General features: G+C 40.1%; 1 protein-coding gene across 4 annotated transcripts in view; it reads left to right on the top strand.

Moving 5' to 3' along the window:
- The window catches only part of ZFYVE26 (zinc finger FYVE-type containing 26), a 47134-nt gene that overhangs the window by 5272 nt on the left and 15951 nt on the right, over positions 1-25911 (top strand). For 2 of the 4 annotated variants that reach the window (XR_011698065.1, XM_071558127.1), the window contains exons 5-27: positions 584-714; positions 1549-1713; positions 2795-2883; positions 3154-3314; positions 6514-6696; positions 7285-7920; positions 9008-9097; positions 9774-9845; positions 10477-10628; positions 11854-12052; positions 12667-12930; positions 13110-13229; positions 13495-13659; positions 14541-14768; positions 16137-16242; positions 16876-17612; positions 18141-18337; positions 19988-20092; positions 20646-20768; positions 21495-21671; positions 22826-23072; positions 24173-24271; positions 25489-25646. Coding sequence is in view for 3 of the 4 variants with exons in the window: in XM_071558127.1 (XP_071414228.1) it covers positions 584-714; positions 1549-1713; positions 2795-2883; positions 3154-3314; positions 6514-6696; positions 7285-7920; positions 9008-9097; positions 9774-9845; positions 10477-10628; positions 11854-12052; positions 12667-12930; positions 13110-13229; positions 13495-13659; positions 14541-14768; positions 16137-16242; positions 16876-17612; positions 18141-18337; positions 19988-20092; positions 20646-20768; positions 21495-21671; positions 22826-23072; positions 24173-24271; positions 25489-25646 (4604 nt within the window). In the remaining variant the exon portion in view is untranslated. Of the gene's footprint in view, positions 1-583; positions 715-1548; positions 1714-2794; positions 2884-3153; positions 3315-4798; positions 4859-6513; positions 6697-7284; positions 7921-9007; positions 9098-9773; positions 9846-10476; positions 10629-11853; positions 12053-12666; positions 12931-13109; positions 13230-13494; positions 13660-14540; positions 14769-16136; positions 16243-16875; positions 17613-18140; positions 18338-19987; positions 20093-20645; positions 20769-21494; positions 21672-22825; positions 23073-24172; positions 24272-25488; positions 25647-25911 lie in introns of those variants that run through there. The other 2 variants (XM_071558126.1, XM_071558128.1) reach the window with 2 other exon arrangements.

Below are 25911 nucleotides of genomic sequence, written 5' to 3' on the forward strand. Positions count from 1 at the left end.
TAAGTCAGAGGGGGCTGTATCCTCCCTTCACTCATAGGGATTGCTGAAGGGAAGTTCAGGCTGGGGTGGCTGACTAGCAATTCTGATAATAACAATTAGTGCTTCGTTGTGGGGGAAGAGAGATGGAGATCCACATACCTTCACTCTCACAGGGAGTAGTTCAGTTCTCACTTTGCACAGATCTGAGAATTCCTGTGGACAAGTCCTTGCTAAGGCTCTGCAAAGCAGCACAGTGCCTCAGAGCACAATGAGAATTCAGAAAACATACAGAAAAGATGTGTATGGCTAAACAAAGTCAGGCAGTGTGACCTGAGCTGATGCAAATAATTTGTGTGCTGAGCAGACCCTGGCTTTGTTATTTACTGTCCAGACAGTTTCCTGGTTTCTGATAGGACCTTTATCAAATTTCTCTGCTTGGCCACCTTGTTATCCGGTAACAATACCCAAGAGTTAGCTGTTAACATGTAACAGCTGTTTAGTATTTGAGAAAATGTTGAGTGTTTCTTAGTTTAAATCAGAAGCAATTACGCTTCTGTCAAAGGTGCCCCTTTCTGCTGGAAACATCTTCTGTGATATTTTTTAGGTTCGTCTGAGCAGTTGGATACAGAGCGAACTGTGATGAGTTTGTTCTCAGATCCCATAGGAGCTCCTTCTTGGAAGACAGCCTATTTCTACTGCTTGAGCAGCAGCAAGCACTTTCTGGAACAGATTCTGGTACAGCCGTAAAATCTTTAACAGGGAAACCCAATGGAGGCTAAAGTCAGTATTGAACATATTTGGTGGTGCACAGAAGCATTTTATATTCAAATGGTGTTTACCAGAGGTGGTGACTAATAGGAACAAGGAGGTAACTGGTGATAACTCCCTAGCTTGCAGCTGTGTGAACATGAAACAGCCAGTGATATTTTTGGAAAAGCTCATCTTCCTGCAGACTGAAGATTAAATCTTCAGGATTTAAGAAGTCATGTGTTCTGCTTGTAATTTTGTTGGATATACCATTCACCTCATGACCTTGGAACTTGTTGCTCTGCTTTTCTGATGTTGGTGGACTTGAAGCAGTAAGGCTAGTTTGCATAGTAAAACTTATGTTTTAAAGAGCTTGAAGACCTGATGAAAAATAGTCTGTTATGAATTACCTGAGTTGAATGTATTTACATAGAGCAAAAAATAGAAAACAAGGAGGTAGTCACTGTTAAAGTGCGAGTTTCTAAGGTTGGACACATTTCCAATTTTAAGTAACGTGCTCATAGAAGTCTCTTAGATAAAGCCCTTAACAAAGACATAATCAATAGGAGGAACATAAAGATAATTTAGTAAGGATAATAAAGATAATTAGTAAGGATTGGAAATAATGGTTTTTGCTTAAGGCAACTTCACTGATGAGTAACTTCATGGTTTGGAAAATATAAGTTTAGGGAAGTTCCAGATACAGAACTTCACTGTTTTAGTGTGGTTAATATTGAAATGGCTACTTGCTTTCATAGTCTGCCAGGCATTATGGGGCTCTACATTTTGGACAAATAAATACATGTTCCTTTTGTTTTTTAGGTGACTGCATTAACTTTACTGAAAAGAGAAGACTACTCGGGCCTTAGCACTTTGTTGAGGAGAGAATTCAGCCCCCTTAGCCGCCTCTTGGTGTTGCTAGGATGGACTCATTGTCAAAGCTTGGAATCAGCAAAAGCACTGCTATGGACTCTACACAAAACTCAGGTGAAAGCAAATGGCAGTATCCCAGTCTGCATCCAGATAATACAATTTGTTTGCAAAAATATGTAAAACCACAGAGTTTTCAGTGAGAATGCTGGTCTTTCTCAAAATAGAATTTAGAAAGTTAAGATGCAACAGTTGTGTGTAGGTAATATTATTGGACACTTGTCTTTCTTCTCGTTCCTCAGCTGTGAAAGGAGAATGATCACACAGGAGACTGAAAGTTTCTCTTGCATAAACGCTTCAGCTTTTGCTGTTAAGTAAGAAAGACAGCAATGGTTGTTTAGTTTTGGAAAGAGCTGGGTTATCTTTGTTTTGTATAATTGCCTCCAGTGAGTCATCCCTGGATAGTGACTAATTCTGATCACAACTAGCCTGAGTTCAGCAACAGAGTAGTTTGGAAATTCCCCATACTCATTCTCAAAGTGAAATGATAAATGACAAGAGCTGTGAGCGAAAGATCCACCTTGTCTGGGGGCAGGCTTCATCTGTGCAGAAGAGAGGGCTCCAGCTCTGCGGGTATAGTTGCACTGCTCTTCAGTTGGTGTTTTCCTGCTGGCAAGTGTCTTAGATGGCTCCTTGGAGACAAGGAACCTACTGCTGGATCATAGTGCAGATTTAGGCTGGTATTGCCTTATGGGAGTTACTGGCTGTTCAGTAGCCTCTGTGAAGTGAAACTCCTGATTTTAGCAGGCTGTCATCTGTAGTAGAAGAGCACATGGGAAAGGAGAATAAATGTCTGCTACCCAGTATGTCATCTGTTCTAGTACATGATTAGTTCTAGAGTTTTTAGAGTGTTACTAAGAAGCATTAATTTGAATTTTGAAAGCTAATCTTGAAAACAGATGTAGCCACCTTTCCATGGTCTGTAGGTGTGTAAGGGGAAGGCTGAGTGATCACTGTGTTCTGTGAGATTAGTTCTTCTTTGCTGGTTTTGTAATAAAACTGTCAATTTTCTGTATTTGAAAGTTATTATCTGGGTGCAGAAGTCTTATGAACATGCCATATGTGCCACAGTGTTGGTTCTGCTGTCCAATTGGGGTATTTGTTGTAAAGAGATTCTTTTATTTGTCTTTCCATTTAGGATCTGTACAATGATTCAGTATTGAAAGATTTTTGTGATGGGCTGTGGACTCATGTGGAAATTCTTGAATGGTGCATGCAGCAAAACAGGTAAAACAATCAGAAAAGACTTTTTCCAAATTGTCTTGCCAAACCTACCAATTAGTTTATGCATTTAAATAGAAAAGGTGTTATTTTCTTGGCTAGTCATCTGACAGTAACTGTATCATAGCTCTCAAAACTGCTTCATGGACTGCAGTTATGCTCTTTGTTTTTCTTTTTATCTGCAGTAGTTTGGTTCAGTCAGAATTAGAGCGGGAGTTACGTCTCTAAACTTGGTTGAGACCTAAATCTGTGCCACCGCTTTGTTCTCTCTTGCAGTATTACTGTCCCAGGGAAGGTTCTTTTGCAACACTTGCACAATCTGGATTGCCACACTGCAGTGTATTCTCTGCATCATCTCACTAATCTTCTGGTACTGAATGAAGATGATGTTATTGAACTTCTTCAGAAAGTTCCTGCTAGAGACCAGCAGATGGAGGGTAAATATGTGGGGTTGTGAGAACACAGAAAATGCAGGATCCATGGAGTATGTATGCTTAGTGTTTCTGCCTGGAAGAATCTGTTCTTCTGACCTACTTCTGGAATTGTGGAAGATGCTGCTTATCAGCTGTTTTGGGGAAGAAATCTAGAGACTATGCAGAAGTTATTTTAGAATTCTTTTAGGACTAAATTGTCTCCGAAGAAGTTGTGAGATCTCTGATCTCCTTGATCTCACAGGGGCAGATCTCTGAAAGTGCTTTTTTTTAAAATGGTAACAAGACTTTGCACATGCTCCTAAAATGTGCTGCTCATTGTCACTTCTATATTGTGTAACTGAAAAGTAAACGTATGGTGTGGATTTCTGTCACCTGTGCACTTCAATTTAAAATCAAAGGGCCAAACCAGATGAAATTTACAGTATCTCATACTACAAAATCCTAGAAAGTCTTCCATTTTTGAAATATACAAAAATATTTTGTTTGTCTTCTAATACTGAGCACTATCATCTTTACTTCAATATTTAACTCAGTAAGGCTTAGCTACAGGCTGTGTTTACATTACTCCTGCCTCACATCTCTCATCATCCCTTGTTCCAGTTGGGTGCCGAAAATACCTGAGATTACTAAACACGTTAGTTGGCTTAGAAGTGACTCTCCCTGGACACTCTTGATTGCAGCCTGTGTCTGGGTTCAGTTGCTGCTATGTTAAAGCTGTTTTCTGATAGGGCCTTTTAATAATGATACAGAAGCTCAGTCTTTCTGTGTGTACTAGAACCTAAGAAGCTGCAATTTTTTGTGCCTTAGTCCTTCTGTGGAATTTGTACATGTGTAACTTCAACCTGAGTTGTGTGGAGAGCTCTCAGTGATGAATCTTTCACAGATTTTTCTGGGTTGCCTAGTGGGAAGCAGTTTTCTGTCCTTCCAGTATTATAGTGTGGTGATGTTCATTTCCAGTCTTACAGGTTTTGGTGTTAAAATTGTTATGACAATTGTCTTGAATAGTCTTAAAAGATGTAATGATTGAGACTCTATGTAGATGTTAATTTTCAGGGTCCTGCTTTCTGAAATTGTTTTGTTGTTGCTGGTGCTGTGGTTTGGGGTTTTTTTTAACCAGTTCGTATGTTTCATTTCTCTTCTGCTTAAATTCTGTCAAAACTTTTCAAAAACAGGAAGAGGCAGTCCCATCATATCTTCTGGGAGCTGCATGACTGTAGCAAAAGAACTCTAGCTGTGGTTTCTCTTCTTTTTTTTTTGTATCACATTAATTTATGGAACTAATTAATGGACTATAAATACTCCTCTTTTCAACCCAGTGATTATTGCAAAATTCAGATAATTCTATAAGCACAGTCTGTTAGAATCTCCTTTAAAATTACCTATTTCGAACCTTGGAGGGAGAAGCCATAAAGTTTTGATTCATCTGACATGGTGGTGTTAACAGGCCTCCTCCCCTCATACCACGATACTTCCCCTTCTTTCTCATAGACATCTGCCAGCTGTAGTGCTGTAACCAAAGTAACGGTACTGGAAGACACTTGTGTTGAGTGAGTAACACTTGGTTTGATCAGTCACACTAACAAAAGAAATGGTGGACAACAATTTCCTCTTGGGTTACATTATTCAAGAAGAAGGTGTTAGAATTTCTGGCATAGGAAAAGCAAGTGCTTATCATTAAAGGTTATTGGTACAATGAAAAGGATTGGTTCAGATGCAAGTACTGACACAGACGTACTGCATCCAAGTCTTTCCACATGTGAGGCAAAAGTGTATTAAACTCATTTTTGGTGACTGGTGTGTATCTTGTAGTATCTCCAGCTATTTCTCTTGTTTCAGAGGATTGTATTTATGAAATCTCAGGCTTTACCTGCCTGAAGTCCTCTTAAGATACTGGTATTGAGAGCTTTTTCGGTGTCTACATATTAGTGTAGAGCTGCTGCTGAGCTGTAGCATTTCCGTGGCCATGTGGGTTCTGCAGATGATTCATACTTGGATGTTTCCTCACTCCTGTCTGTAGTTTCCACCGTTGTCGCAGTTGAGAATGGCAGTGATAGGGAATAATTGTTTCTAATTGTTTTTGTTTTCAGTTCTTTCGCTGCTCTGTAGTTTTCAGAAGAGTTCAGACTGGTGGTTTTTTTTGCAATCATGCTGAAACCTTGTGGAGGACAGTGCTGAAACACTTTCTAGTGTAGATAGTGTTGTTCAGTCCCAGAGTTTGAATGGGAGCATCATCAGTGCATTGTGCTTTGTACCAGTGCTTTGTTTAAAAAAATCTTAGCTAATGCTTTCCCTGCATGACAATAGGCAGAGGGACAATCTGCCCCTTGTATAAGAATACAGGATAGTGGATTCCAAGCCCTTATTTAACACCATGTGTGGTTGTGTGTGGTTTTGGGGGTTTTTTTGCTTGTTTGTTGTGCTTTTTTTTTAACCTTTGTGCAGTCATTGGATAATTCATAACAGAATATATGACCCTACATTGTGTGACAGGCTGAAGGGGGTGATGATGTGACTCCTACATAATTTGCAGTTCTGCTGTTCTGTTGTGCTGAGAAGGGCTCATGCCTCTGGCATGTGATACCTTTCCTACAAAAAAGGGAGAAGTGGGTGCAATACTTCTCTGAGTCACCTTTAGCATAAATGTGTGAAGGAGAATGTGGGACTGTACTTTTTCTTGACTTAGTTGCAGATTGTATTTGACCTATATGGCCAGCCATTGTGGGTAGGATATCTGTTTGTTAGTACAAATCTGTAGAGGTGGTGGGACTGTATTCTCACTGTGGTCATAGCCAGTCTCCCTGCTTAGCTGCTGTGTACTAGAATACAAAATGTTAAGATGCTGAAATGACAGGAGGGCTTTTCCTCTGTTATAAATGAAGCAGCACAGCTTAACCACATATTTCTAATGAGATCATTATGAGCAGATTTTGGTCATTCTGCACTGTAGCCAGGTCCTGTTACACAAATTCACAGAAATTTTTTTCTTTAGAAGGGAATCCAAACCTGACTTTCTGTGTCCATGTCGTGTGGGTTGGGACCTTTGGGGTTTTTCCAAAAGTAACAGTGAGATAGATCAAAGATCAGAGGGAAGCGACACTGGGGAAGGAAAACTGGATAAATACTGCTGTGCAGGAACTGTAGGAGAAAATTAACTTTTCTTATCTACCTCTTACCCCCTCATTGCCCTGATTTCCGTCCACAGCAGCAACACACCCTAACACCCTGAGTCAGCAACGCAATCTGGCGCTCTTCCGAGCGTTCTGTGCCATGAAATACGCTATCTATGCTCTCTGTGTGAATGCACATAAGCATTTCAAGTGCAAGAATTGCATATACAGCCTCTTTGGGGATACCCCTGAGCATGCAAATTCTGGGGAACCAGCAGGTGAGTGGCCTCCTTTCTCAGGTTCAGTAGCTTGTGCTTCTCCAATTGCTGGGCTCTGAATTATGATGTAGTATTGGGATAATGTTGCACACTGTGTACGTACAGTGTTTTTATTCAGTGGGCTATGGATGCTTTGCAAATTAGTATAATGGCATTTCTTTGAGGTGTTGTTATATTTAGTAATAATAGGTGTGAATAAGCCACCTGTCTTGTTTTAAAATGTATAATTGTACAAAAAATATAACGCCAAAAGAAAGTTATATTAGAATGGTAGTGGCAGGGATACTTTTGTAAAAGCTTATGATTTCCCAGAGCTGAAACTGATTAAGTGGTTAAAACGGATGTAATTTGAGTTTGCACATCATTAAACAAAGTGATAATTGGCATTCCTCAGAGGGAGAAGGCACACTACCTTTATATGTCCAACATTTTACATTTAAATTTCCTTGGTTTGTGGAGGAATGATTTGGTCTGAGCCACTGGGACAGTTCCCTCTCCTAGGATTTTTTTAAATGGCACAGGTGGCAGGAAGAACTCCCTGAAAATTGTTGTAAATGTTCTTTTTTTCCCCTTTTTTTTATTACACAGATTGCTCTTCCTTATTTCCTCAGTACATTGAGAAGTGTCAGGAGTTCTTAAGGAGTGTTCCAGCTCCTCTGCGCCTGGAGGTTTTGGAGAATATTTTCTCCTTGCTTTTTGTTTCCTACAGTGACCTCTATACTGAGACTCTTCTACCTGAGGACTATGCAGAGGATGAAGACCTTGACAAAAAGAGTTCTACTCTGAGTGTGGAAGGCAGTGCTAGTCGGCGATCTTCCACCTCGGAAAGTCCACAGCACCTAATTGAGGCTGAAAAGAAGTCAGAGTGGCATCTGCTGGCTGCACAGACAGTTCACACAGACACACAAAATCGTTGTGACTCAGTGTTAGGTGGCAAAAGCTGTGAAACCTCTAAGCTGAGCTACCTGGGTCTGAAACACTTCACAAGTGATGGTACTGGATTTTTAGTGGATGATGTGGCCATGGATGCCTTCCTGACACTGCTTCTCAAACATCTGGAAGAAATTCAGAGTTCTCTCCCATGGGACTCCAGTAATGTGCTTGTTGAGTGCTTGAGTCTTTCCATAAACAGAGATGCCTTTGGAAGTCGTATGTCACAGTTTTCCAAATACCTTTCTGAAGCTCACTGGCGATTCAAGGTGGTGATGAGTAACAGAAATGCAGGTAGGCTTTCTATTTTGCATTTCCTGTTAGATTAGCACTATTCTATTACTGCTGTCCAGGCAATGATCTCAAGACTAAATTCCCTGAGCATGTTACTGAGGGAGTGTGTTTTGGCAGATACTGGGAGAGTGACCTAGTTGATGATCACCAGGTTCTTGCACTATTCTCCAGCAGAAGCAATCTCTATGCCAGTCAGAAAGTTTGAGTTTCCTTTGTCCTTTCTCCCTCCTCGTTGTGGACACACTGCTTCTGTTTGCCTTTCTTTCTCCTGCCCCTTTGACACAAGTCACAGTGCAGTGATACAAAGGGGCATGGTGGTGTTGGATCCAGTGCAAGCTAAAAAGTCTCAACTCATTCATGGACAGTGTTGATTTAGCCTAGTCTGGAAATTTTAGGAGCATGTATCAGAGGTTAGTTTTATTATTCTGGAATGATTCTTGAAATAGCCAGAACAACACATTCAGGAACCTATTTCCCACCCTTCTTCATATCCTATAACTTGTTAGCCCTGCTACTATGAGATTTGGTGTATCATGTGTGGCTTATTGTGTATCTCAGACCATGCAAGCTCCGTATCCCAAGAAAGATTAGGCCGCCTAGACCTTAAATGTTGCAAGTTTCTGTTCTAGTGTTCAACTATTTCTCAGGTCTCCCCCTATAAAGAACACAGTTGTTTCAGGAAAATAAGTCAAATTCTCTTTTACTATTATAATTATTATTTTTTATTTATTTCTAGCTCCTTATGTGCTTACACTATAGCTATTTTTCTCTATAGTTAGAATCATTTAGGTTGGAAAAGACTTTTAGTACTCATGAAAAATGCGTAGAAGGTATGGTATGTTCCGAGCAACATTGGATGTGAATGTGAAAAATACAGTATTAATTGAATTGTATCAAAATTACATCAAGGGGCTGGTTTAAACTTTACTGCAGAAATGCTCTTAGCTGAGATCAGCTTTGTTTCCTTTGGAGATTTGCCATCACAGTTCTACTGTGTAGATGTGCTGCTACATTCTTCAAGGTAGGCAAGTAACAGTTGATGGCCTGCTCAGCCATTTGGTAATGTTTTTGCTTAAATCTTTCACAGAACATCAGCTTGCAGCCTCCAGGAGATACTGCTCTTTAATCAGGTGCTCCAGCCTTAAAAAACGGAGTAGATCTCGAAGGTACAAGACAGGTGGGTTGAAAAAGTGACTTTGAGAAGACATCTCTGAAATGTGCATAATTTTGTTGAGCTCATAGCTGAATGCAATTAGATTTAGTGGCCTGGGAGTAGAGAACTAGATTTATTTCCATTAGTTTTCTGACTGGTTTGAAGTATTTTAGTCCAGTTCCACTTGGATTGAGGTTGCTTTCCTAAAGCTTACCTGATTAAATAACTTTTTCCATACATACTCTGATTTGGGGCAGGGGAAAACTTTGACTACAGTACCAATTTTTCCCTTTCTTCACTATATCCAATGACCATTTGGTGTATTTTCTTTCCTATCACAAAATTATCTATGTGAATTTGCAGGAAGTTGTAGTATAAATTGGAAGCCTTAGGAAAAAGTTGTGTTCCTCATCCTTTTTCTATTTAGTCTTTAAAAGGCCTGTCTAGTTTTGGAGCAACATGTTCCAAAATAAGAAGCTTTAAAGTGTCTGACATGAGTCATCAATGGGCCACCCCAACATAGTCTCTTACCCAGCATTTTCTTCAAATCAGCAGTTTTTGCATTTATAGTAGGTGCCAGTGGTGGCTTATTTGCAAGATACTCTTGAGTTTGCCTGATCTGTTATATGCAGTGAGTTTTAATTACCTTTTATAGAAAAAATGCATTCAATGTACTGGTTTTGATTTGTTTCCGTTTTAGATGGGAAAGAGGGAACTTCCAGTCTGTCGTTAGAAGGTACGAGTAGCGAGCTAAGCACCAGTAGTACCTCAGGTATTAAGCTGCAAAAGTAGCATTTCTTTGTCTTGTCAATGTGCCTGATAAAGTATGTACTTGACTAGTTAACGTGAATTACTGCTCTATGCAGGACAGAATTATATCTTTTCAATTCTCAGAGCTCCCATTTTTGGCTGACTTTTTTCTGGTTAGAATAGTATATATGTGTTCTTCTGGAATAAGAAAATTAGATTTTTCTTGCTATCTTTGGCTTGCAGGAAACAGTATGCAATGTAGTGGTGTGCAAACCATCAGAAAAGCTAATGGACTGGTAGTCATGTAACCTAAAACATGCCTAGGCATGCTGGACTGTTTTCATAGGTGCAATACTTTCGACTTCTGTCTTTATCCACATTGAACCAGTGCCCTAGCACTGTATGCATGTTATGTAACTGCTGAACAGTGTTACACTGGGATGAGATCCAAATTGGAAATTCTGACCAAACAGTGAAATATTGTGAGAATTTTTAACAAGATGTTTATGTGGATCTCTTTACCCTAAAACTTGCCTGCAACTCTGCTTCTGTATTTTTATGTTAAATGTATGAAGTGCTGTTATCTGATAACTGGCTGTTTTCTGGTGAATTGTGTTTTCCTTAATAGCATACTGATTAATTCTCTCTTGCAGAGGGAAGTACCAGTAGTGTATCTGGCTCAAGTGATTTGGAAAGCAGGGCTAGACCACATCAGCAGAACCCACTCATTCCTATGATGCTTTCCCCTCCAGAATCACTGCTGGTTTCTTGTGTTTTGAGAGGAAACTTCTTAGAAGCTCATCAGGTAAATGAGATGCATGTATTTTGATTTTTTTTAATAAATTCCTGTTTCTTCTGCGTTTAGCAAGCATAGGGCTGAAGCATGTACATTCCAAGTGAAAGAATCACTTCAGAAGTAGAAGCAAGTAAAAGAAACAAAGATATTGTAAACCAACATCCCAAAGATTCAGATGGTCTTTTGCCTCGTTATATGAAAACACTTTCTCTAAACCTGGGTTCTGAAAGCATGCAAATGTTTGATGAGAGCTAGCCAGGCATAGTGTTCCAGCTGAATAAGGAACACAAAGAGCTTCATGTGTGAAGTCTCATGAGGAGGCAGCATCTGAACTGCTTTCTTTAGTCAGTGATTCAAAACCATGACACTGCCACTTGTAAGCTTGGCAGAAACATGCAAAAGTGTTCCTTAGGCAAAGCAGAGCCAAAGTGGTGATTACATTTGTTTCAAGGAGGGATATTTAGAGGCCAAATTCATGGTGTTGGAAACAGAAAGACTTGAAATGGACAGACTGCACATTTGTCCTTGCTCTCTGACAGCTGTGCATACCTTTCTCCATGTGGCGTTTGGGCTGATGCTCTAAAAAACCATCTTGAGGTGCATCAGTGATTGGATCTTCTGCAAAAAGTAGTGACCTGACTAAGTTTCAGATAGCCATACCAGAGCAGTTAGTATCTTTTAAGCATTGCACAAACATCAGGTTACTGCTCAACCCATTAGTTCTTTGATGCCAAGCATGCCACTTCATCTTTTCCCTACTTACAGGAGCAGAGAAGGATTTTGTTTTGCTTTGTTGCCTTGATATTCAATATTACTCATATAAAGAATTTAAGCCTGATTTGTGTTCTGTTGTTTTGATAACAGGAACTTGCACAGCTTTGCCCACCTACTCTGTGTTTAAATTCCTAGAAGGTATTCCTTGCTGAATAAGAATTTGTTTAAAATAGTTTACTGAAAGGTGTAGTTAATGGAAATTAATTAAACCCTAGCCCTGCAGCAAGTAATAGCTGAGATTTATAAAAATAATTGTAGAATGTCTCTAAGGTCCTTTTTTTCAGGTACTTAATATTCTCTAGAAAAAGCCCCCACCTGTTGTGTCTGTGGGGACATTTTTCAGTTGAAGTACTCTTTTTTTTTTATTTTATTTTATTCCTTCATCTTGTCTAAAACCCACTAAAGCTTTTTGACCTTCGTACACTTCTTTTGATATACTCTGTATTATTATTTTTGAAAGGTGGCTTTGATGTTTAATCTGGATACTTCCCCTTGCTATGGTGAATTGGTTTTCATGGAGCGCTACCAAGAGGCAGTACGAGAAATGGCAAGAGTGGAGCACAACATTGAGAATCAAGTGTCAGATGGCACTGGAGGCATCAGGAAATCTGGCAGTAGCCGTTCAACCCTGCAAGCTATCGGCAATGCAGCAGCAGCTGGTAAGGGCACAGTTCTTCTCATAAAATGTGAGGGAGAAGTGGGAAACAGGAGAAGGCAATTTGAATATTGTCAAAATGAGTGCCGTGTTTGTTCAGAAGAGTATGTGGTGGTTCTTTGAGTCAAAAGGAGACTAAGGATGCTGAAACTCACTGTTGATGCCAAGGCAGTTAAATGCCTCCCTGACACCCAATCCCATCAGATCTCAGAAGCTCAGCAGAGTCAGCCCTGGTTAGTACTTAGATGGGAGACCTCCTGGGAATACTGGGATCTGTACGTTCTAGTCCTGAGGACTTCACTGTCAACGTCCAAGCTCACTCGGCCATGGCAGATGAACCTGAGGAGTTAAAGGATGGGGCCAGTTCTGCCCATGCTGTGCCTCACCTAAAACATCCACTGCGCAGGCTGGAAGGGCACACCCACATGGGGAGAGCCCTTCCCAAAGCTTCATTTGCAAAGCCCAGTCATACATATATACATTCTATGGTAATTGATCCATGAAGCAGGTCACCTATGGAATTATTTTCTATAAGGATTAAAAAATAGTTTCCCATGACAGGATCTGAGGTAATTATGCTGCTTAATTAGCGATTGTGTATTTTGATGACACATGTAGGTATGGTATTTTATTCCATCTCGGATGTTACTGATAAATTGCTTGCAACTCCTGGAAGTCTTGCCCCTACTCTCCAAGAAAACTTCTGGATCAGGAACATCCAGCTGGAGCATACTGATCCTCTGCGGGAAGTCCTTGAGGACCTCAGTCCTTCAGCAATGGCAGCCTTTGACTTGGCCTGTACTCAGTGCCATCTTTGGAAGACATGCAAACAGCTTTTGGAGACAGCAGAAAGAAGACTGTACAACAGCCTTGAAACTCAGGGTAGGCTTTTGATTTTTGTGTTTATCAACATGAGCTTGGGAACAGAAGTGTCTCTGTGCTGTGTTGTTAGTGCTAACACCTGAGTTTTAATTAAATCTCATTTTGTACTTTCATGTTAGCTTCTCCTTTTTCCACTCCTAACTTTAACTTTGTCTACTTTTGCACAATGACTGTTCCAGGCCACCGACCTGACTTTGTTTTACTGCACTCTGAAGGTGTGAAAGGTTTCCCAGCAGTTCTCCAGCAAATAAGTAAAATTCTCAACTCTTCCTGTACATCCCAAGGTCAATCCAAGCCAGGTAGTATGCTTTGTGGGAAAGGTTTTCTGACATGCTTAAATCAAATTTTTGCCTTTTATTGCAGTGGAAATTTGAACTTTCCATTTTTTAGCTTAGCATTTAAAACAAAAAAGGGGAGGGACACAACCCAAGCTCAATTCTGAATAAACTGAAATGCTTTGAATTTGTTATATCATAATGCAGTTTTGGTTCTATGGGCCTTTTTCTGTGCAAAAAATACTTCTGTCTTTGTTATAGTTGCTGTTTCTTTTTCCCCTCTTTGTAGAGTTCTCAGATGAGAAAATAGGGAGTCATTTTCGATGCAGTATTGTAGACCTTCTGCAAGCTTGCTACCCTGCCCTGACTGAAGAAAGTATTACTAGTGAAATTGTTTTATCACAAAATCTGGATCAAATCCTAAAAGCACTGACATGTGTTGAACGTTCTGTGGGTGAGTTATTTCTGTGATTGTGAAGACTGATACATGGCTCTACATTTTTGCTTTGGCCTTTCCAGACAACAGTAAATCTAGTAGTAGTGCTCTTTAACATATGCATGAATATATATTTTAAAAATCATAAATGCAAAGTGTAAAATCTGTCTGTAATTCTTATATTGTGGGCATTAGTTTTAAAAGCTAAAGTTCTGAACTTGTCAGAGAAGTTATTAATTCTCCTATTTCTTTTCCATCTTATCAAGGGATTCTTTAAGTGTGTTTTAATATGGCAGCCTGTAGATAAATAGGTGTATCCTTACTGTTGATTTTTTAATAAGAAAATGGAGATAAACTTATAAACCTTTGTAATATCATAATGCCTTCCACTTTTCATAATGCTTTCATAAGACTTTTCAGAAGACGTCTTCCACAGTTGCTTTTTCTCACAGTTCTCTTCATTATATAGTACTGATGGTTTTTCAGTTTTCTTCCATTCGCCAGATTTCTAAATGGCTTTCTGGTGTTTTTAAAATATTTAATGAGCCAAAATTTTAGTGAGCTTGAAGAGCTAAATGTTGTAGAGCACAAGGACTGCTCAACACTTGTGTGTTAGAGTACGTGTTAACAACACAGAACTAGATATATTTTGAGTCTGCCTTAATATATTTCTTACATGTCAGAGACATGGTTACCAATTTAGATGAACTACAGATTTATTCTGCTGTGAAAAATTCTCTTCCTTTCAATTAAATTGTAATGCCTATACTGAGATTTATAATCGTGAAGAGGAAATTAGGCTAAAGCATTTCCCTCTTTTTCTCCCCAACCCCTTCCCCTTCCTTCTTCTTGGTATTTAATCCCTGAATTTTGGATGTACATCTGTTCTCTTTAACCAGACTCTAAAGGGAGTCTTCTAGGCACCTTGGTGGAACAGGGCTCTCTCAAACCTGCGGAGCTGCAGAGGCACCTGGTTTGGAATCAAACACAGCTCCTGCTGAGAACTCTCGACCAACATGCCCAAACCACACCAGAGAGCAGCACGCAGACAAATTTTGTGAAGGCCTTCCTTGACTACATCACTACACTGGCCACTGTTGTGTTACGGAGCCTGAATGCAGAGCTGGGTAAGGGGTTTCAACAGAAAAGTCTGAGCCCAAGTGCAGGTACTCAGACTGTGGAGTCTGGCCTGGTTCTGGAAAGTACGTGTGCAAAAAATGGTTCCTTGCCAAACGTACCTACCTTTGCAGTCAGATCATTTGATTTCAGCTGATTATTACATTTTTAAAAATTTGTTTCTTAACACCTAGGCTACCTACAGCTCAGATAAAATTAGCTGATGACAGAACGAAAATGAGAACAGATTCTGCACTCCATTTAAACAAAACAAACCCTCTTTCCAAAAATTCTTAGCAGTTCCCTGTAAGGCAAGATTAATGTTTGCATCCAGTGGATCAGCATGCTGTACACTTTACAGCTCCCCTAGAGGCAGCATGTGCCCTCTGCTCCACAGGGATAAGCAAAGAATTTGTAGAAGGCCATGCAAAGGTAACCAGGCAGACTTTTTTCATAGAATCAGCAGATGATGGTGATCCATGAAAAGGAATGTGCTATCAGCACATAAAGCTGTCAGAAGAACAGCACAGTTCACTGTGCTAGGAGAAAAAATCCTTGTCTGTTTTTTTAAAGCTGCACTATTATAAAATACCACAGTACTGATTTCAGAGAATACCTCCCCAAGAGGACAAGAAAAAAAGGCAAAGATCCATTTACAGACATGCTGGTTCAGCTCAGGTCGCTGCCACGCCAACTGTAACTTTTGCCTGGGCATGACTCAGTCCTCACTGACTTACTGCCAAAGCCAAAAATTGCAGTGTTTAGGGGCTGAGTGAGTTTGAGGGAAATTTTATTGTACTGGCAGTTAAAAGGGTAAGGTAACTTAAGAGGATATATTCAGAGTTACTTGACGTAACTTGGTAGTGGATACAAATGCTTTTCAGCAGTGGTGGCCAGGGTTTCGCTCCTTTTGTAAAACCAGCTGTACATCTGTGAGTTCCCACTGCCTTTGCTAACTGACTTGGATAGAGCATGGTCTCACTAAGCTACATCCAGAGACTCCTCAGAAACTAATTCTGCACATTTTCTTCTTCTCACCACAAATACATGTTTTGGTGAAAGTATAAAGTAGAGTTCCTAAACTGTTTGAACTTAGATCTGGCTTAAAGGCCAAAGAATCTCCACTCTGCCTGTTTTGGTAATATGTCTAGTAAAATGTGAGCCAGTGGTGCCACATTTGAGAGGCATATCATAATTACAAACACCTTGCAATTTACTCTGGATTTTTACCACTCTAATGTGAATTTAGACCTCTGCGAGGTGAATCAAAGAAGTTTCAGACTCAGGTTCTTAAAGTCTGTGTTCCTAAAATAAGAGTTGGTCAGTGTTTTCAGCTAATGTGTTTGTATTATAATAAATATTCTGATTTTTTTTTAAAGATGTATCTGCAGAAATAAAAGTGGGAAACCCTTTCATACTGTTACAGCAGAGTCCATCTCAGCTGCTTTCCCAGCTGGTTTTTGAGAAGCAAGTTCATCCTGAGAGGTTGGTGCTTTTCACATTACATACTTCTGTAGGTTATTTTGGTGTTGTTGACTTTTTACCTCAGATGTGATTAAATTCTTCTCTGGCTGCTTATCACAGGTAGTACAGGTACAGCCTGCTGCAAGGATTGGTGTGCAGAGAGGAGCATAGTCAGTGGCCTCTCCACCAACCTGAAGATTGTTGATAGGAAAAACAGTGACTCCATGTTTTTAACAATTACTGTCTGTTGTGATATGAGAGTGCATTTATGGGGATTTTTTTTAATTGAATGTGTGACAGTTCAGAGGGATGCACTTGAAGCTTAGCAATGTCATAAAATGAAATGGACCAGTAGGGCTTGTTAAGAAGACTGGGCATGATTCTTGCCCTGGTTTGCATTGGTAGAAGTCAATGTTTGAGGAGTAAGTTCCTTTTCTGTAAAGGAATGGCAGCATAAGCTCTGACTTATCAATGTTGTGCTCTATACATTTTTGTCATACTGAGTGAAAATAGGATATGTAATCTTTGTATGTACCTGTGAAGAATATTAGAGGGCTTGTGTTCTCAAAGCATTTGGAAGATTTATGAAAATATGTAATTGTAAAGTACCTTTTGTATGTGCTGGTTAAGCCGGTTCTATTTTCAATCCTACAGACTTTCTTCACTGTTGGCTAAAGAAGGGTTGAACTTGAACATTCAGCAAGTTATTGTTAATTGTTGCTGTGAGCCTCTGTCCTTGTGCAGTGCAAGGCAAAACAGCCAGGCAAGGTCTCTTCTGACAAACATCAGCAAGCTGGCACACCAGTGTGCCTGCCTGTGTCTGCCAGACATTGAAACACCTGTTCATAATTCTGCAGTGACCTCTGAGGATGTCTCCACTCAGGCCCCCTCCTCTCTGAATGACTTGAGTCAGCACACACTGACTGCTTCCTCCCTGGACTTCCTAAAGTCTCAGTCAAAGCTAATGGCCACAGTGGCATGTCTTAGTGCATCTAATATACAGAAAAGTCATAAATCAAGTTTGTCTTGGATGGAGTTTCGGGGCAAACGGGAGGTGCCCTTAGGTTTGGAACAGATTTCCAGGGAGTGTGAGGCATTGCTGAAGGAGTTTCCAATATTGGAACGATTTTTTCTTGCTATGATCGAGCCACTTCAGAATCAAGGGGAAGGTAGCAGTTTGGCTACTCTATTCTCTGGCAAGATGTACGTATCGCTGGTTCTCCTAGGATTACATTCTACTACTGCTCTTAAAGTATTAATGGAAGTCTTTGAACAAGCTCTTTCTGCAAAGGATTGGGACAGGGCTCTGAAGGTCTTGGATCGGTACAGTCGGGATGTGGAGGAAGAGGTCAATGTGAAGGATGCTGTGCTGAGCTGTGCAGCTGCTGAAGGTAAGGATTAAGTCAGGCTTTTTTTTCCCTTTTTGATTTTTAATGAAGAATGCAACCTGGAGCAGGAGGTAGAAAGTAAAGTAGTGGTCCTCAGGCAAATCCTTTTCCTTCCTTTATCCTTCCTCTTTCTCTGACAGTGTATTTTCTGGTTTGCTAATGTGCATATCCTCACCAATTTTAGTACAAGAGAACTGGAATGCACCTGTGGTGTTATTTTTATGTGAAGAGCTGAATTCATCAGGAGACAGCAATCATTGTACTGTTAATGGACCATCTCTTACAGCAGTGTCATCATCATGCATGGATGATGTGTCCCTTGAAAGGAGGTGTCTTTTGGAGTCTGAATAGTAAATATCTGATGCCAACTTTGGTTGCTTCCCAAGAATCTGATGCTTGGGTTCACTCTTACATAGATTTTTCAGCACTGTACTGTTTTGGTGATGTGATCCAGCAAGATCAAGGATTTTTTAAATTATTTTCCAATTTATAGAAACTGAATTTCAAACTAGTGTTTTGTTTCCTCCACAGATAAGGATGGTTGGCAATACTTGTTCCCAGTAAAAAATGCAGTGTTGAGAAGTCGGCTGGCCCTGCGCTGTCTTGACAAGTGGCCCCTTGATGCCTGTTTGGAAATCCTTGCTTACTGCATTTCTGACCAGGATGTAACCGATGATCTGAAAGCCAGTCTGCAGAGCAGGAGGAAAGAACTTCAGGTGTATCAAAAGGTACAAAGTCATTCTTCAAGTAACCAGTGAGATTAAATAGGCAGCAGGAAGCAAATATAGTTGCCCTCTGAAAAGTTTTAGCCCTTTGTTTGTTTTTGATCATAATAACTTTCCAAGTCTTTCATCCAAAATGGTTCATGTTAAGTACTGTAATATCCAATGAACACTCAGCTTCTGTCCTTCATAACTTTCCCAATCTCTTATTAGCATTCAAGTCTGCAAAGGTGGTTGTATGTAAACATTTGTGTGAGTGTGCTTGTTTTGCAAAGTATTTTTTTTCCATTCTATACAAATCCTACAGCCTCTGGAAGCTTTCCATGGCAAGTCATCATTTTATAAGTTTGAGAAATGCAGACAGTGTACAAGACTAGTGGTCCTACAAACAAGTTTGTATTGCAGTCAGTTCTGTGAACTGCAGGATAGTGCAGGTACTTCAACCCAAGCAGAGTGAGACAGGCTGGCCTGGAGTTCAACGTGGGGTGAAAAGCCAAACAGAGCAAAAAACGGAGTCATCCTTGCTGAGCTCTGTCTGATGAGGGTTCTGCTGACAGCTCAGTTGTCTCTCTGTTAGTGCCCCAGCAATGTCTGTGGTACTTTTACATCCTTAATAATTGCCATCTAATCTTTCAAAAACCTTCCCTTATAAATGTGTGTGCTGGTTTAAAGGTAAACCCGTGGGAGAAACGGACCCAGCTCAAGAGCAATTACGAGTCTCAATTTACTAAGAAGATTACAATAAGTACAATGATACAGAGAAAAACTGGTTTTGACCCACAGAAACCCAGAGGTATAACCCAGCACCCCGGGACACAAACAGAACAGCCCCTGTGCTGAACACCACGTGGTCCCCCTGAGTACAAAGCAAAAGGAAAGGAAAACCTGTTGGTGAGGATGATGATCACAGTCTGGTCGAGAGTGGCAGTCGCAGTTCTATTGAGGTTCTGGTGCTCCTCGGAATCCAACGAGTGGTACCAGAAGTCCCCAAACCCCAAGATTATATACCCTCAGGTTCAGGTGGAAATGCCCAGTACCTCCCCCAGGGCAGGGAGTTTCACAGTGAGTGATTTAACTCTGTGAGTCATGGGATATTTTTGGAATCTTTGATGGTCAGCTGCTTATTGTGCCAGTCCCTAATGGCCCATTAGCAGACATGACCACTCAGGCTGGGTGTGAAGCTGTTGGTGCCTCTCTGGAGGGGAGTTATCACAGCTGAGTCACTGGTGTGAAGACAGAACCATTCCTGTGCCTTGCAGGGTTCTTTAACACCCAGCTTGTAGCCTGTGGTGTCAGATGTGCCCTGGGCAGCTGCTGGAAATGATCCATTATTAACAGTTCATAAGAAATCACACAAGGGTGTAGAATACACAGTTTTTGGTTATATCTATATAGTGATAAACTGATCCCAGCTTCTGTAACTGGGACAATGTGCTTTGTAGATTCAGGCCTCTGAGAAAATGGCATAGATTTTTTTGGAGTGCAAGGGCATTGCATCTCCCTGGAAAGGCCTAAAGGTAAATGTTGGTCTCTTTTTTGACTTTTTCTTTTAGTTAAGCAGCTCTTGATGTGATCGGCTCAGCTGTTTTCATGGGCAATTGATTGCTGCAGATCAAGCTTTTAAACTTTGTGCAACTTTAATGTTAACTTTTTCAGATTCTGAATGTGCAAAATGAACCATTGTGGGATGACTGGCAGGATCTGAAAAAAGCCTGCAGTGATGACCCCCAGACCGTGATGAATATCATTCTGAAAGCAAAGGTTAGGCATCATTACATGAATTTTGTTGAATTAGAATGCATTAAACTTTGAGAAGATAAATTCATTGAAATAGCATATTAAGACACAGATCAGTGGAGATTACCTTGGGACAAAGGACATCTTTACTCAGTTCTGTGCTACAGCAACAATTACAGATCTGTGTTTAATGCCATGATTTACATGTAGTTAATAAGTCTTAGGTTATTCCTCAGAGTACATGTTATAACTTGTTCTTTTCTTTTACAGTTTTGAAGATTTCAAAAGAGCACTACTTTGGGCATAAGACAGGCTTGATTATTAAGTAAATGCTAACACTGTAAATCTGGCTGTTTTTAAAAGTGTCTTTCTAAAAAACCAACTTGCATACCGTGAGATAAGATATTTTCAATGCAGGGCATGACTGACGAAACTGGCTATCATATTCTCCCCCTTGTCAATGTACTTATTTACTTTGTGCCTTGGGATAGGAGTGGTCAGAACTTTGGAAGAGACAGCTGTATCAGGAAGGGCAGAGTTTGTCCTTTTATTTTACCTTTTTTTAAAAATTCTTTAGGATTATGAGTTGTGTGAGGAATGGGGACATTTGTATCCTGTCCCAAGAGAAGACTTGATCAACCTTCACCGAGAGCACCTTCTCCACTTACTGGAGATGAGAGACATGGAAAAAGCATTGCAGGTATAGTAAGACTCTCTCGGCCTTATATCCACAGGTCAGATATGTTGACAACTGTCTTTCCTGCCGTCTCTCTGTGTGTTTTCATGGTCTTTTTGGTTCCACCCTTAAGAGATGCTTAGATATGCTTTCAGGATCCTGGTTTTCGATTCTTCTGCTTAAGTAAAAATCAAGGTTGGCAATCCAGTTCTTGGCCCTTATGGCATTAATGTCACCTACATGGAAATATAAGGCTCCTTTTATTTGAAAAATAATAATGAAGTATGTCTGTGCTGCATAAGTAGAAGAACCAGAGGTGAAACTAGTAACGTGAATTGGTCAGATGTGCTTCAGTGCCCAAATCAGTGAAGTGTGAACTTTTTTGGTGTTTATAATCATGAAGCTGTCGCTTATAACAGAGAGTGTAAAATAAAAGTGGAAGCTCTCTCAGGCTACATAGCTTTGAAAATACCCTCAAAGCAAAGTGAAGACTTCTGATCACTACACCTTCTGTCCTATTCCTTGCTTAATTTTTTGCTTACTTTAGTTTTAAAAAATATTTTGATTAATAAATGGAGAAAATAGGCAGTGAGTAGTCTACAAATGGATTATTTAAATCATCTTTATATATATAAGACACTTGTCCCAATTAGTTTTCTTGCTGGAACACTGTAGGGTAATAATCTGCCTTTGGAAGTCTGCCTTCTGGGAGTGTTGTAGGGTTTCATGGTCTTGTGTTTGGTTTTGTAGCTTTTACAAAGAATTGGAGACCCTGGTATTTGCCTTGCCATCAGTGAACAGTCCCTTGACCAGCATCCGAACCTGGCAGCCTCTCACTTCTTGGCTGATTACCTCACAGCTCATTTCTACGCAAGTCTGACAACAGCCCGCCGCAGTGAAATCCAGGCACTCTGCGTAGGATCCAAGGTGAGGAGAACTCCTGTGCTGAGGCATTAACAGCAGTAGAGAATTGTATAAGTAATTTTACAATGCATTGTATTTCCATAATAGAAAAAGTCTGTAGGTATTACCAGTGCATTTTCACCATATCAGGTCTACGATTCTGAGTTTCAGGATCCAAAGGAAAGTTAGAGATGGTTTAAAACACCTCTTCCCTTTTTCATCTTTGCAGTTCCATATTATGACCTGATTCTAACTCCCAGTACACACAGAACAGTCTTGTGTTGGAGCTGTAGGGAGTGGAGGAACACACAGGCTAAAAGAGGGTAGGGTAGAATAAAATAAAATTGTGGTGTTTATCAGAACAGTTGCTATCTTTGTCCCAAGTGAAGAAGAAAGTTTCCTCAACTTACTCTCTGTGTCAGTAACACCAGGTGTCCTACGTATTATGCCCACCTGAATGGTGGTCTTTGACACTTCATGTTTCTCCCAAGTGCCTTCCAGAGGTAGAAAGTATCACTCCTTTTTCTAGATGGCCATTGTCTCTACAGGTTCTGTGCTCATTTGGGGAATAGAAGCATTAATCAGTAGATTACCTTCGCTGAATGCTTTACATGTAAACAAAATGCAGTGCTTTTGCTAATGTCCTTTTTGGTGTAGGACTATAAATAGCAGCTTGCTCCATTATGTGCCACAACAGTATTCTGCTGGGCTTCCTGTTGCCTTACTTGTTCCTTTGGAAGGCATGATTTAATTTGAAAAGTGTCCATATTAGCTGTCCACCTAGAGGAGAATTGCTCTTATTTTCTCCTCTTAACATTTCCTGAAAGGGTAAGGATTGGGCTAATATATTTTTATAAGCTTATTTTAGTAAGAGAATGTGCTGTACTTTGCTACAACATACTTGTCACAGGGTCGCAAAAGGTTTTCCTCTCTTCAATACCCTCTGAAATGGGGCACTGTTTTATAGAATGGGAAGTGGAAACTAAGTAATTTCTGCAAATCCACTCAGTAATTCTATAACAGAAGTAGGACTAGGTCTGAGAAGGGCACCTCCTTTTTTTGGCCTCCAGCTGTTATTCCATTCTTTGCATATGCTACTGTGGTGGTTTCTTTAATCTCACAGAAACACAGATTTGAAGGTGTATAATTTTGTCATACACTTTTTTCTTGTGTCTCAGGTGCTGCTGACTCTGCCTGAGCTCTCCCGTGTTAACTACTTCCACCTCTCTTCAAGGCCACTGCTCATGCTGGAACAGCTGCTCATGAATATGAAGGTGGACTGGGTAGCTGTTGCTGTGCAGACACTGCACCAGCTCTTAGCTGAGCAGAACATTGGTTTTACTGTAGAAGACATTAACAATTTGCTTTCCAAGTATGCAGAAAAAGCTCTCAACTTCCCTTTCACATTAAAAGAAAAGAGATCAGGTGACTGTCTATCAGAATGCTGTTTTTCCTTTTAGAAAAAGGGGCCAATATCCCCCCAGAATCACTTCAGCAATCATTCCGCAACATTTTTGGATGTGTATCTCCGGTCTCCCTTTAGCCCAGAACATGTTCTTAAAAGTCTTTGCCTTTCTTGTAAATAGATGTTTTCAAAGACCAACAGCTTCAAAAATTTCTTGGGCTTTTCCTCTGTTACTCCTTCTTGGGGTTTCTTTTCTTGTATAATTCTGATCAATTTTATTTTATTCCTATTTAACGTGAAGTCGCTGATTACTTAAGCAGTTCTAAAACCTGCAGCCAACTGCAACTTCCCTCAAGTAGAATGGGGACTTATTCTTGCATAGTATTTTCTCCTACCAGAATCCTATTCCTTTTTTCATATGGAAGACTTTTAAACTTGTAGTTCTGTTTAACACTTTCAGTATGGTTCTCCTTTCTGGTATGCCAGTCCCTTTTCATCCAGGTTAACTTGGGTTCTCTGCATTTGTTTTAGAATTGGAACAGCAGAGGGTGCTGCAGGTCCAGTCCAGTGCTTATGTGTCACTGTATTAAAAACAATGTGTGTACCTATCCATATCTATTTATACCTACAGATATGGTACCAACTTGCATTATGCCAGTTTCCATATTTGGCTTCATTTTGTGATTTAAAGGTGCAGCTCCTTCTAAAATAAAAGCATCAGACTTATCTATCTCTTCCTGCCAAATGACCTATAACTTTGAAAGTACATACGTTCCTTCCACTGCAATGTGAAGCATTTAATATTTGCCATGAGCCATCATGTTTTCACATCTGATACTTACTCTCTGCTGCATTATTCCTGTACCTGTCCATACTCCATTGCCTTGATAAGGATCCCTTTCTTTGTTTTCTAGGTCATTGAAATTTATATAGTTTTTGCATTAATTGCCATGGACTAATTTTCATGAAAACAGAAACGTGTACTTACATGGGTAGTCTTGTTTTGTGCCAATATTCTTACATACTTCTGTGAATGGATTCCTCTAATCCTGAAAACAGATAGATGTATTGGCCAGTCTTGTGCTCTGAATTTTTTTTTCCTTTCTTCCCTTTGTCCTAGATTCTCTGATACGTATCCAAGAAAGTCTCAATCAGGTATCAGAGTGTGAAGCATTGTCCAAATCAGGATCATCAGAACTATCTCCTGTCAGCTTTACTGGTAAAGTAAAGACCTTGGTGCCTGTCATGGTTTAACCTGGGCAGCTAACTCAGCTGCTTGCTCACTCCCCCACCAGCCCCTTCGCAGGTGGGACATGGAGGGGAATTGGAAAAGGGTAAAAACCTGTGATTTGAGATAACAACAGTTGAATAATTGAAATTAAGTAAAATACAGTAACAATGATGCTGATGATGAAAAGGCATGTAAGAAATAGATGATTCTCAGCAAGTGATGTGCTCAAATTAGAAGTGCACAGTGATATCCTGATCTACTGTTCAGCGTGTCTGAACTATTTCCTGGTTCTGTATCTTGAACACCCTTCTTGCCTACATGAAGTGACAGCAGTGTCTTGGATTGGGCTGTGTAGCTCTTCAGGTTTTTTCATAATGGTCAGCCTTTCCAAAAATGAATGCATTGTCCTTTAATGTTTCTTTGCAATCCAGTATCTACTTGGAGGAGCATGAATTAGCTTTAGTCAAATGGAGATTCTTGTTCTTTCTTGGTTTAGTGTTCATGTATACAGAAGGTGGCTTGCAGGGCTGCAGTGACACGTTGAACTTTTTAATCAGCCTGTCGTGTAACTGACTCACATGACACAAACTAAAAGTTTGTTATAAAATTGATTCAATGAGTATTAATTGTCAAGGTTAAAGAGCCCAAAGGCCAAAGACTTAAACTTTTGCCTCTCTGAACTGATTTCTCCATATTAGACTGAAAAGACCTGAATAGGGAGCGATGTGCTGTTGCTAGCCATACCACATCTCTCCTGAGATAACAAGGGAAACTCTCGGTCTTCAGGGATGCCTACACTGGGTATACTTCCAATTCTATTTTATGCTGTATTGTTTTTTGATATCAAATGACCATGGTATTTTTTTTCTTCCTCCTCTAAGTCTTTGCTTGTGATACAGGAACAGATGTTGACAAGTTGCCTTATATTTCTCTAACTGTTTTGGCAAAGGTCTCTTAATAAGTATGTACTCTCATTTATCAGTATTGAAATATATAAGTTTACAGTCTCACAATCTTAGATTAAAGCATATTTATTCCTTACACAATATTACTCTGCCATGCCTAGCTGAAAGATAATGGTAATCATCTTGTGAGCCAGAAAGATCTTACAGCCTCAGTAAGTCTGTAGTGCTTTCTGGTACTCAAGACGCCATCAAACAGCTTAAATCCCATTCCATGTTTTTCTTGGCCTGGCTCTGTTTCAGGTATACCTATATCTGCAAGTCCAAGAGACAGAAGTCTGCAGCAGAATTTGTTTCCTCAAGAATTTGTGCCTCCTGAGAAGCCACCACCAAAGCAGCAATGGATACCTGATGACACTGAAACGATATGTATGGTTTGCAAAACGGAACGCTTTACTATGGTAAGGCACGAAAACAAAGTACAGACAATCCTATAACCGTGACCTTAATATGAGCACTTCCTCTTAATCTGTCTGCTAAGAGACACTGGCTACTTCAAGCAGGTTTGTCTGCACCACTGTAGGCGTGACAAGATTGCCAGTCCTTTAAAATTTAACCATTGTTTTCAATTTGGTGTAGTCAGTGGGCAACAGTTAGCTCCTTGCAGAGTTCTGTGGAGTAATAGAGCCTAAAGAGGATCTGATCATCAAAAAGAAGACAACTATG

The sequence above is a fragment of the Pithys albifrons genome, chromosome 6 (genome assembly GCF_047495875.1).
Source record: "Pithys albifrons albifrons isolate INPA30051 chromosome 6, PitAlb_v1, whole genome shotgun sequence".
In the NCBI taxonomy this organism is placed as follows: domain Eukaryota; kingdom Metazoa; phylum Chordata; class Aves; order Passeriformes; family Thamnophilidae; genus Pithys; species Pithys albifrons.